This window comes from Cricetulus griseus, assembly GCF_003668045.3.
Source record: "Cricetulus griseus strain 17A/GY chromosome 1 unlocalized genomic scaffold, alternate assembly CriGri-PICRH-1.0 chr1_1, whole genome shotgun sequence".
Lineage (NCBI taxonomy): Eukaryota > Metazoa > Chordata > Mammalia > Rodentia > Cricetidae > Cricetulus > Cricetulus griseus.
Window position 1 is genome coordinate 200788202 of NW_023276807.1, and position 12811 is coordinate 200801012.

The 12811-nt window shown below is 45.8% G+C and overlaps 1 protein-coding gene across 1 annotated transcript in view; it reads left to right on the forward strand.

Moving 5' to 3' along the window:
• The first annotated feature begins 9941 nt into the window (after nt 1-9941).
• The window catches only part of Kcnk5 (potassium two pore domain channel subfamily K member 5), a 44829-nt gene continuing 41959 nt past the window's right edge, over nt 9942-12811 (forward strand). Inside the window, exon 1 of the mRNA XM_027387595.2 lies at nt 9942-10488. Coding sequence (XP_027243396.1) covers nt 10303-10488 — 186 coding nt within the window. The 5' untranslated portion in view covers nt 9942-10302. The remainder of the gene's footprint in view (nt 10489-12811) is intronic.

The window sequence follows — 12811 nt, forward strand, 5'->3', positions numbered from 1 at the left end:
GCTCAGCACAGATACCTTGAGCAAGCCGTTTTCTCTTTCTAAACCCTAGCTTCCTAATTGGTTAAAAAGGCTCACAGTCCCTCATAGTGTTATTGTCTCCATTAAATGAGATGCTATTAGTAATGAATAAATGTTTTATGTCTCATCCTGTGTCATATTTAGTAAATATCTAGCTAAAGCGAACATTTTAAAAGTAACTTATTGGTGCTGGAGAGGTGGTTCAATGGTTAAGAATCCTCTTGAGGGCTGGAGTTTGGTTTCCAGCACTCAGGCAGCTCACAACTGCCCTTAACTCTAGCTCCAAGGGATCTGGTGCTCTCTTCCTTCAGGCCTCCAAGGGCACCCACACTCGTGTGATATGTATATACAGACATATACATACAAATAAAAAATAAAATAAACCTTAATTTAAAGAACCCTTATGATAGGAACAGATGAATTTGTGTTTATTCAAATTTACCCCAGTATTTACCCTTTTCTCCATTGTTCTCTTCTTCCATACTGGAGGCAGAACATTCCACCCCCCCCATCAACCCACTCCCATCTCCCCATCCCTGTCCCTGCCAAAGGCCTCTATAGAATCTTCCATTAGAATCAGTTTTGCAAGGGATCAGAGGGGAAGAAGAGGAGTCTTGTGGACTTCAGAAACTATGTAGAATTCTCATGTTTGTGCTTACAGGTACATTTCCCTGCTCAGAAAAGTGGCCATAGATTCATAAAAACTCATCCAAACAAACAAAGCACAGACATAAAATTTGTCACGTCTCACTGTTATGTCCTTTTCCGGGTTGGAAAAGAGGTATTGGGAGAAGGCAGTGCTTAATGCAAAGAAATGACTCTCAAATGGTGGGATTCAGGAATCAGTGGCCCCTGGGGAGAAAGGCTTTGGAGTTGGGGGCTCCAGCCATGCCCTGTGATGGTACAGAAACAGCTTCAGGTACCTCTGAATTGTCATATTGGAGGGGCTGGTCTCATAACTGAGGTGCTTTTTCTGTCAATGGAAATTGTAGTTGAAATTCTGCTATTATCTGTTTTAAGGGAAAGACTTTGAGGGACGTGGAGATGCTGTGTAAGGTTGAGGATCAGGGTTCAAACCCTTAGACGCCCCCATAAAAGCCAGTGGGCAAGTAGTCAACCTGTAATCACAGTTCTTGGTGGGCCGAGATGGGATTCTTGGGCTAAGCTGGCTAGCCGGGCTAGCTGAATTGGCAAGCTCTCCGTTCATCAAGAGACCTTGCTTCAATAAACAATTGAGGAAGACAACTAATGTCAGTCTCTGACCTCCACAACCACATGCACACACGTGTTCCCGCACGTGTGTGAAGGTTCTTATATATAGACGTGCACACCACAATACACATACATGAAAAAGAGTGGTGGTGGTGGTGGGGCTTTAAAATGATGGTGGAAACCTAAGTGAAGTCTTCAAACACTAATTATTCTGGGTTGGTGCTTGGCTCTCTTTTAGCCTGTAATAGCTTGACCGGCTCTCAGAGCAAAGGGCACGTAGCTTTGCCGTTAAGAGCAGCTGAAACCCTGCCAAAGCAATGCTTACTTCATTTAATCACTGCCCCTTAGCCACATTGTTCTCCTCAATGCCTGACTGATTCTTGCAACTTCCAATGTCTTACATCGAATTAGTAATGTCTATTATTCCTGGACTTGAAAAGTTGTGGTTATTAAACAGGAATGTAGAAAGTGGACAACCTTGTCTTGTTGCTGATTTTATCTTTTTGAGGTTTTCTCCTTTTAGCATGATGCTGGCTGTGGGCTTGTTGCATATTGCCTTTTTTTATGTCCACATATGTCTCCGACTCTCCCTAGATTCTTCAGGACTTTATCATGAAGGGATGCTGGATTTTGTCAAAGGCCTTTTCTGCATCTCATGAGAGGATAATGTGGTTCCTGTCTTGGAGTCTGTTTATGTGGTGAATTACATTTACTGACTTACATACATTAAACTATCTCTGTAGCTCTCTGATGAAGCCAGATTAATCATAATAGATAGTCTTTTTAACGTGTTCTTGAATCAGTTTGCAAGCACTTTATTCAGAACTTTTGCTTCTATGTTCACTGGTGAGATTGGCCAGTTATCTATCTATCTATCTATCTATCTATCTATCTATCTATCTATCATCTATCTACCTACCTGTCTTCCTTTATTTCTTTCTTTGGTTGGATCTTTGTCTAGTTTTGGTATCAGGGTAATATTGGTTTTATAAAAAGATTTTTGAAGTCCTCCTTCCTTTCCTATTTTATGAAATAGTTTTGAGGAGTATTGGTGTTAGTTGTCCAAACATGTTTTTTTTTTTTTAAATATGTGTATGGATGTTTTGTGGTTGCATGTATATATGTCCGTTCAACATGTGCATGTAGTAGCCTCAGAGGTCAGAAGAGGGTGTTGGGTCCCTTAGAACTGGAGTTTCAGATGGTTGTGAGCCACCATATAGGTGCCAGGATTCAAACCCAGGTCCATTGGAAGAACAACCAGTGCTCTTAACTACTGAGCCATCTCTCTAGCCCCAAGTTGTTCTGGAGGTCTTCAGATTCTAAAGCATATACAACATGGGCTGGGGAGAATGCTTAGTGGGTAGAGAACTTGCTGTCCAAACAAGAACTGAGTTCATATCTAAATAAAGCCCTGGGCATGTTGGCATGTGACTGCTATCATGGCACAGGGTGGGAAGAGGGTGCAGGAGGATCCACAGGAGCCTGCTGATGCAACTAGTCTGGCTGAAATGGTGAGGTGCAATGAGAGACCCTTGTCTCAAAAACCAAGGCAGAGAAGGAAAGACACCACATGTTGACCTCTGGCCACCACATAAACACACATGTGTATTCATGAACTTGAACACAAGCATACAACACAAACACTCACACACCACCACCTCCAGGACAGTTGTGTTTTGTGATGCACAAGAGTTTTAGATCTAGCCGGGCATTGGTGGCGCACGCCTTTAATCCCAGCACTCGGGAGGCAGAGGCAGGCGTTAGATCTTTAGAATTTTATCATATTGTAAAGAAACTTTATTCTCACTCATATCCATCATGTGACAGTTTCTGCCTTCCTTCTTCCAAGCCCTAGAAAACTACTATTTAGCTTGGTTACAAACAAAACAAAGCAAACAACAACAACAACAAAAAACCAAAAACCAAAAAAAAAAAAAAAAACCAAAACAACAACAGCAAAAACATTGAAAAACAACAAAAACTTCATCAACAGTAGAATTGTGTAGTATTTGCTTTTGGATCGGCTTATTTCACTTGATATAGAGTTACCAAGGTTCAAATGCCAGGATCTCCTTTTCTTGGAAAGCTGGGTGATATTCCATTATTTTTGCATAGCATTTTGTTGCTACACCTGTTGTTTGTTGGGGTTGCTGTTGGAGACAAGATTTCCCTGTGGAGCCAAGCTGGCCTCAAACTTGCCATCCTCCTGCCTCAACATTCCCAGTAGTGACATTATAGGAGTACATCCCATGTGTGGTTGCTATTTTGTTTTGTTTGTCTTTGAGGCAGGATCTTGGTAGCTCAGGTGATCTGGGAACTCCTTCTACAGACAAGGGTGACCTCAGCTTGTGGTCATTCTCCTGCTTCTGCTTCTTATGTACCAGGTTACAAGTATGTTCCATCAGGCCTGTCTAACTTGTCTTTCTTCCCTCTTCTTCTTTTTTTTATTTAAAACAACAACAACAACAACACAACTTTATTGCTATTTGTGAGTTTCCTTTTGGTAAATCTAAAACAAGAAGTGTGCCATATGTTCATGGATACTGAACTCACAGCCAAAAAAGCCTTTCTAGTTAACAAAGGGAGAGGGTTTGGGGACATGAATATTTAGGAGAAGCTCCTCCCCGAAAGGTTTTTAAATATCCATGAGAAGCAGAGCAAGTTTATTACTGATAATTTCACAATGTAAGTGATTTCACATGACATTAATATAGCCCTGACACAGCAATGAAAGCAGAATAAACTTATTGCTTATTGGTCTTCTGAATCGAGAGCAATGGGGCTGTTGTTTCCCTTGTCTGAGACATGGTCTCTTTCTAGCCCAGCTGACCTGAACTCTCTATGTAGCCCAGGCTAGCTTAAATGCTACAATTCTCCTGCCTCAGCTGAGCATCTATTGTAGTTTTCTTTCTGTGCTAAAACACTGACCAAAACCACCCTGGGAGGAAAGGGTTTATTTCATCTTAAGCGAATAGTCCCTCATGAAGGGAAGCCAGAGCAGCAACCTGGAGGGAGGCAGGAACTGATGCAGAGACCATGGAGAAACACTATTTACTGGCTTGCTTCTCATGGCTTGCCCAGCCTGCTTTCTTTTTATTTTTTATTTTTGTTTTTATTTTTCTGAGAGAGGGTTTCTTTCTGTAGCCCTGGCTGTCCTGGAACTCACTCTGTAGACCAGTCTGGCCTCGAACTCACAGAGATCCACCTGCCTCTGTCTCCTGAATACTGGGATTAAAGGTATATGACATCACTACTGGCCTCAGCCTGCTTTCTTATACAGTCCTGGACCACTTGCCCAGGGGTGACATTATGCATTAGTAATTTGGGTCCTCCTACATCAGTCAGTAATCATGAAAGTGCCCCATAGACTTACTTACAGACCAATCTGATTGAGGCGTTTTTTTTTTTTTTGTTAAGCTTCCTCTTCCCAGATTAATCTAGTTTGCTTCAAGTTGACAAAAAACAAACAAATAAGCAAGCAAACAAACACACTATACCATCACAGTGTGGATTTTTTTCTTTTTGAAGGAGCAGTTGTTGTTTCTTATGTTTTATTTGTTGGGGAGTGTGGGTCTGTGTGCCATGGTCTGCTCTTCTCACTGTATGGGACCTGGGGATTGAATTTAGGTTGTCAGTCTTGGCAGCAACTCCGTTTATCCACTGGGTCGTCTTTCTGTGTTCTTTTTGTTATTTTAGGAAATAAGGTTTTGGTGACCTTAAAAAAAGTAAAAGTGTTATGGAACCACTTTATGTTTTTCTTTTTTTTTTTTCTACTTTATGTTTTTCATGGCCTTTTCTATAACTATTTTGATCAGATTTGCTCTTCAGAGGGAAATTAGTTCCCTCTGAAATAATTTCTATACTAGTTATAGAATATAACTAATATATATATATATATATATATATATATATATATATTAGAATATAACTAAACAGCTATATTCTTAAATAGAAATAGGTGGTCAGACTTGCTGGTTCTTTTACTTGACAACAGTATAGAAGCAGCAAGTGTTTAGTAAAATCTACATTTCCAATTGAGATCTACAGTCCTTTCCCCTGTTCTGACTTGCAGCTAGCCACAGCTCTCTATCAACACTGAGTCCTCATGGGAAACCACAGATGCATCCCACTGCCCAAGACTGCAGTCTTGCATTCTGGTACTCTGCAGGCTAGGGTCTGTAAATATACTCTTAGATGTCTTCAGGCCATAGTGGGTTCACCTCAGTGGGCTGTGGTAAGTGAAGGGGCATCTGAAAAACAGTAATAAAAGGATTATCAAGTGTTTGTTTTATTAAGAGGATAATCGAGTTGCCTAATTGTAACGAGGAAGAAACAAAGCTGGGTGTGTATACTTCCGCGGCCAGAGCCTGCCATGACCTTAGGCTGCACAACTGTTCACTCTGCCAATTTCTCCAAGAGGGACTCAGGCACATCCTGTGGTCAGAATTGCTGTCATCCCAACTCCATTCTCAAACCCCACCTGTCTTTTAGGAGATAGTGCTCCTAATGATTAGTACAATGGGCCAGCATGATGGCTCAGTGGATAAAGGTGCTTTGCTGCAAAGTCTGAGAATCTGAGTTTAGTTTCTGGGATCCACATGGTGGAAGAGAGAACCAATTCCCACAAGCTATCTTCTGAACTCTTCATAAGCTCATGATGGCTAAAGAAACTCCATTTTGTGTTAGTCATCCATCTTGGTACCTAATAGCTGTTTAACTCTGAGTCACATTCCTAAAAGATAAGTTCCTTACAACTCTGATTCTTTGACAACCACCCAGAAATGTAGATCTGTGACCATCTGCTTGTTATGATATGACTAACTACTGATTTTGGCTTTTGTAACCCGCTTATGCAGACACTCAAGGTCTCCTTGTGGTTTTTGCCTTTAAAAACCCTTCCCTGACTCCCTCTCTGGCTTAGAGTCTGTGTACCCCTGCTGGCAGTTTTCATAAATTTGGCTAAATTATCATCTAATTGAATCTGGAGGTCTTTTCCTGGGGGTGTTGACCTCTGTAACAAGTTTGTGTGTGTGCACATGCATGCATGTATACAGACATACATATGTAAGTAAATAAAATGTAATGAAACTAATAAAAATTTAAAATGTATCCTATCATTCCACCTCCTAGTACAAACTTTTCTCTTTTCCATCCTCCAGGCTCATTTTATTTAGACATGTTGATATTGACAAAAGCCCCTACTGGGTGTCTCACTGTTTAGAGAATAGACATAGCTCATGCTAGCAGTGTCCATGCAGCTGTGTCTTCTCCTGGTCTCCTGGGGAAAGCATGATCCAAATATGAGACCAGAGAGAGGGGAGAGAGAAAGAATACATTCAAGTGGGAAGGAGACAGGCAATAGAGTGAGAGGCAGGAGAAGAGAGAGCTAAGAAAAGGAGTGTGGGAGATACAGAAAGGTGAGGGCTGGAGCCACAGAGGAGGATGGACAGACAGCATCCTGGACACAGGGAAAGACAGAAAGAAAAAAACAACAGGAGTTGGAGGCACAGAGAGGAAGCAAAGAGAAACTAAAAATGAAAACATTTTGAATAACGGAGCTGGAGAAATAGTTCTCAGTTGGAGAGGTGTTTTCTGCGCAAGCATGAGGCTCCGACTTCAACACCCAGGACCCATGTCTAAAGGAGAAGCAGAGGGTGATGGTGTGCTGGAACCCCAGTGCTAGGAAGTCAAGAGGGGTGCTCTGGGGAGGGAGGGGAGGCTCGTAGGCCAACCAGTCTAGCCTAACCGGCCAGTCTCAGGTCAGGGAAAGACTGCCTCCAAATATGAAACTGGGGGCTGGAGAGATGGCTCAGAGGTAGAGAGTGCGGGCGCTGCTCTGGCCGAAGGCCTGAGGTCATTCCCAGCACCTACAAGGAGGCTAACAATTGCTTGTTCCAGGGGATCCAGTGCCCTTTGTGGCCTCCGTGGGCTCCTGCATGCACATGGTGCACATAAATTCACAAAAGCCCACACTGACATATAAATAAAAAAAATAATATAGAAAGCTAGAGAGTACCTAAGGAGTGACACTTGAGGCTGACCACTGACCTCCATGCCTGTATTGGCCCTCTGAGAGGGAGAGGGAGGAAGGAAGAGAGGGAGGGAGGGAGAGAGAGAGAGAGAGAGAGAGAGAGAGAGAGAGAGAGAGAGAGAGAGAGAGAGACGTTGAATAAAGAGTGACTCGGTATATGCTACAGTGTTTTTGTGAGGCAGTGAAGCGGAAATAAGAAGAGAGAGGCCCCTTTTTCCTTCTCAGGAAGAGAGTACAACTGCCTGGGCAGATAAAAATGGTAGAGAATTTTTTGAGGGTCAGGTGACTTCTCCACCTGTGCTTACCACAAGCTGGTTGAAGCGTTCACACCCCACGCAGCCCCTGACTTTATCACAAAAAGGGTGAACCCTAGCCATGGGGAGGTCTGGGCACACTTGGGACAGACATCTGGTCTCCATATACACTTGAGGCTTGGAAAGTGAGGCTGTGAGACTGGGGTTCAGACTACATCAGAGATGTTGGAGGGATAAGTGTTAGAAGGGGATAGAGAAGAGAAACCTGCTTAGGGTAGGAACGAGACTGGTTCTGCTGAGAACTGTGTCCTCTGAAGAAGGGTCACCCTAAGACATGGTCCAGGGTTAGCCTTGGCTGGAAATGCCCCGAGGAAACGGTCTCTGGGATCCAAAATTATGAAGCCTGGGTTTTCTTTTTATTTATTTATTTATTTATTTATGTATTTTATTTATTTCATTTGGTGTGTGTGTGTGTGTGACAGAGAGAGAGAGAGAGAGAGAGAGAGAGAGAGAGAGAGAGAGAGAGAGAGAGCACAGAAGTCAGAAGAGGACATTGTATCTCCAGGAACTGGAGTTACAGGCTGTTTGTTGTGAGCTGCAGTTCATGTGCTAGAAACTGAGTCTGGAACCTCTGCAATAGCAGTAAGTCTCTTAACTGCTAAGTCACCTCTCCTGTTCCGGAAACCTGGGTTTTCTCTGTTTCCTGCTTAGACTTCTCCCTCAGGGCATGCTCAGAATCTACAAACAAGATCTACAAAACAATGACTCAAGGCCAGGCATGGAGGCCACATCTTTAGTCCCAGCACTTGGGAAGCAGGGTCAGGTGGATCTTTGTGAGTCTGAGTCTAGCTTGATTTATATAGTGTGTCCCTGGACAGCCAGAGCTACTTAGTGTGACCTTGTCTTTAACAAAACAAAACAAAAATCAATGATTGATCAGCAGTGTAGATTCAGCTTTAGTCCTTCAGCTCCAGCAAGGTTTGGAGATAAAAGATAACCTTCTTGTAACTCTTGCCTGTGAAGATTAATCACCTGTCTACCACAAAAAGAAAAGACCCTGAGGAGATGCTAGGGAGTTTGGCCTCTGCTGTACCTGCCTCCACAGAGGCCTGAGGTGGGGGACAGTTTGTGGTTCTAGTACCTCCAACCTCTGACTTGCCCTAGTGGAGACTTCACAAACTATTCTTCAAGGGCTTCCATGTCTTTACTGGGAAGTGGATCTAACGACAAACCCTGATTATGATCATACAAAAATATGCAGTCTGTCCAGGGTTTGCTTGCTCAGAAAAGCAAGCAAAGTGAGATATAACCTAGACTTTTTTTTGACGTATGTACTCATACCTTCGTTGTACTTATTATCAAGTGTTTATTCCTGAGACAAGGTTTCACTGTGTAGCCCTGGCTGGCCTAGAACTCTATGTAGACCAGGCTGGCCAAGAACTCGTAGAGATCTGCCTGATTCTGCCTCCTGAGTGCTAGGATTAAAGGTGAGAGCCACCATGACTGGCCTTGTTTATTTTTGAGCCAGAGTCTCACTATGTAGCTCTGGCTGACTTGGAACTCGCTACGTAGACAAGGTTGGCCTCGAATGCAAAGAGAGCCTCCCACCTCTTTGGTCAGGGACTAAAGGTGCGCACCACCTGGCCCTACTGTTTACTACAGGTTTGTGGATAGACGCATCATTGAGCAGAAAACATTTTTAGCGTTTCCAGTTGGTATTCCTGTTGTGGCCGGGAGTCGGGGAAGTGGTGTTATAATTTTAAGTAGGCTTGGGAGTAAGGAAGAGGACTTTGCAGCGTGGGTGTGGCTGCCGGCTGCCTCTCTTAGATGCTCAGAGTTGGGTTTAGAATTAATCCTAATTCAATCGAATTCCCTTACTCCAGGTTGGTAGGTAATTGTGTGAGTCCCAGGGATAGGTGAGGAACCTAAGCTCTCTGGGAAGAAACATCTGGACATGAGAGTAACACTAGCAATATATTTCTTTTTCTTTTCTTTTTTTTTTTTTTTTTTTGGTTTTTTGAGACAGGGTTTCTCTGTGGCTTTGAAGACTGTCCTGGAACTAGTTCTTGTAGACCAGGCTGGTCTTGAACTCACAGAGATCCGCCTGCCTCTGCCTTCCGAGTGCTGGGATTAAAGGCCTGAGCCACCAACGCCCGGCTTATCAATATATTTCTGGCCTCAGCAATAAGGTGCACGGCCGTTTTAGCTAATTACATCAATTGCCAATACACAACTGGAATCCTGTAGACCGCAAATCCTGGTCTGGACGAGCCACTCAGCCTTGTCCTGGACACAGGCGCCTGGAGCATGGAGGTGCCTGAGGCAGAGACTTCAGGCGCGCGGTGGGCGGGGTCAGGGGCGGGGAGGGGCGGGTCCTGCTCTAGACCACACCCATTTCAGGGTCTGGCGCGGGCGGGCTGAGCGCTGCTTAAAGAGCGGTGCGGTGGCGCGCTCGGCGTACTGTCGCGCGCACAGGGCGGCACACGTGTCTCCCGGCGTGGGTCCTGAGTTTCACCCTACCCTTCAGGATCGAGAGACTGGGGGTGGCCCCAGACCCCATTTGGTGTGCGCTCATCCTGGCCTGCGTGAGCGTGATCCACGCAGTTTCCTCCGTTCACGGAGCCAACTTGGCCAAGCAACTGTCCCGGGAGCAGCGCGCGGGGGGTACCGGGCACTGCGCATGCGGAGCTCCAAATTCAAACAGCTGTGTCCAGGGCTGCAGTACCGGTGGACCCAGAGCCGCTGGAACTAGGGGACGTTTTCTCAGGAGGTGGCCACTGAAGAGCCATGGTGGACCGGGGTCCCTTACTCACCTCGGCCATCATTTTCTACCTGGCGATCGGGGCGGCGATCTTCGAAGTGCTGGAGGAGCCGCACTGGAAGGAGGCCAAGAAAAACTACTATACACAGAAACTGCATCTACTCAAGGAGTTTCCGTGCCTGAGCCAAGAGGGCCTGGACAAGATCCTACAGGTGAGCCGTCGAGCGCCTCAATCCCCCACACGCACCTGAAACTGTTGGGGCTACAGCCCTGTTTTAGGGACCCTTCCCTCCTACAAAGTGAGATGACACCCCTCCAAGCCAACGAGAGGTCCCAGGGTGTTGAGGAGGAAATTCCTCATCAGGTGTCAGGTCGAATGATCTGTGTCTCTAGTTCAAAGACAAGGGTTTCTCCCACGCGCGCAGGCTTGGTCAGAACCTAGTAGGTTCCGAGAAAATTTGGGGTTGACTCTAAGGTGAACTGGGCCCCGCGGTGGCTCAGTGTGGGTGTGCGGGTGCCTCCCTCTTTGGAGGGAGACTGTGGGGCGGATAAAGGCGTTTATCTTTCCTTGGAGACGCTCCCGGAGTACGGGAGCGAAGCCGGGTGCCACCCCTCGCGTCTCCACCTCCTGCTCCTGGGCCGTTGCCGCGCCCGCTCGACCTTTCTTAAGAACTTGAATATAGTTTTCCTTGAGAGCCCCCAGAGCCATCGCTGGCAGAAACATACATACCCGCGGGTCGCTTCTGTCAAGAGTGGGGCAGTGGGCTTGGAAGTGTTTTGAGTGCCGGAGGAAGGCCTGAGGCTGGAATGCTGGGGACGCTCCCTGGCTTCCGGGAAGTCTTATCAAGCTGATAAGACTCAGAGTTAAGCTTTGCCAAAGTAGCAGGTTGCACAAACGAACACCTAAAACCAGGTAGTCCCTTTTCAGGGAGGGAGGAGAGTGTGAAGGAAAGTTTCCTGGATGTTGGCTTGTGGGGTCTCTTGTCTGAGAATGCACAAACCCAGTGGACGGCTTTGACCTCACCATGGTAAACTTGGCTGACCATCTCAACTGGAACCTTAAGCCAACTTGGTGTGAGAGACTCCTCGGAACCTGTTTCTTTGAGGATTCAGCCCCAACCATCCATCCCTGTGCGGATGGCCTCCTATCAATAATGGTAGGATTAGATTGGAGCAGGTTTAGATTAGCCAAGCTACTATAGATCTGATCAGGTACATTTAATCGACATCACCTCCTCAGTTCTTTTCAGGGTCAGTTTCCTGTTTTCCTAAATGGGAACAAACCCGTCTTCATCCTTGCCCTACCATGGACTGCTTTAACGTTGAAAACTTTTGAGAAAACCTGAACACATCTTAGTGGTAGTAACCTGTTTTGTCTCCAGTTTGCAGATGGACATTCACTGAGATAAGACTTGTAATTTAGGTGCCTAAGGGATCATGGGCTATGTAGAGAATTGTCTTCAGGAAGCCTTGGAGACAGGTTTACACTACCTGGTGGGGTGTTGCATTTGAGTAGAGTCACCTGTCCCCTGTGCAGTTTCTGGGGGTGAGTTTCTAAAGATGCATGGTTGGTCTAGCTCCTATTCCAAGGGGTTCTGGAAAGATCCCAGTACCCCCTGCAAGGTGCCTGCTGTGTCTCTGTGTGCTGAAGGAAGAAGGTGGTCAGCTTATGGTTTCCCTGGAGGAAACAATATCTCGGGAGGAGAGCTCTTGTGGTTTGCCCCAGGGCTTTGTTTGTGGGGGCCAGGGGAGGATGATGGTGCTTGAGCTGCCCTTAAAGTGTCCCCCCCCTGCTGCTCCTCAGCCGTGGCAGGGGAAGGAAGGAAAGAATTCAAGGCTAAATGTGGGAAAATAAACTTCAAAACACAAGGAGAAGGGAAAGGGGGTGGGCAGGGGTTATGCAGCCGGGTGCATCTGGTGGTAGTAGCTTTACAAGCCAGGCGGTTTCCGTAGGGTGCTTGAAAAAACAAAACGCCCTTTATTTTGAGGTTGTGTCTGTCAGTGGTACCTCCACCCCCAAAGTGGACAGGTAAGAGTCAGAAAAAAGGATTTGAGCAACATCAGACCAGTGTGATTTGGAGGAAATTCTAGATGCTTGCTTAAATGAACAAGGACAGCCCTGTCACCTAACCTCCCCCCCCCCCCCCCCCCCACCAAGCCTTGTCAACTCCAACTGGACAAATTCCCTCCTTTTGAAGGGAAAACCCAAGAAATGAAAGGGACCGATGAAAGCAGAAAACATTGCCAGCCTCGGCTTCATCTGCAAAAATCTGCCTCTCTCCGCTTTCTGATCTGTGACTTGGGGCGCTGCCTCAGGCCTCAGGAAATTGGTTTAAGGAAAAAAACTGAAAACTCAAAAATCTTTGTTCCCATCTGGCCGCCCATGGCAGCCTGGGTATTTTCCACCTGAGGTACTGGCTTTTAGCTGGTCTGAGTTGCCCAGGTCATCACAAAGCAGCCCCTTAGTTGAAAATTCCTGGGGTGGGAGCGGGAGGTAGCTGTGCTTGGGTGGGGGTGGGGTTTACTGTTGCAAAC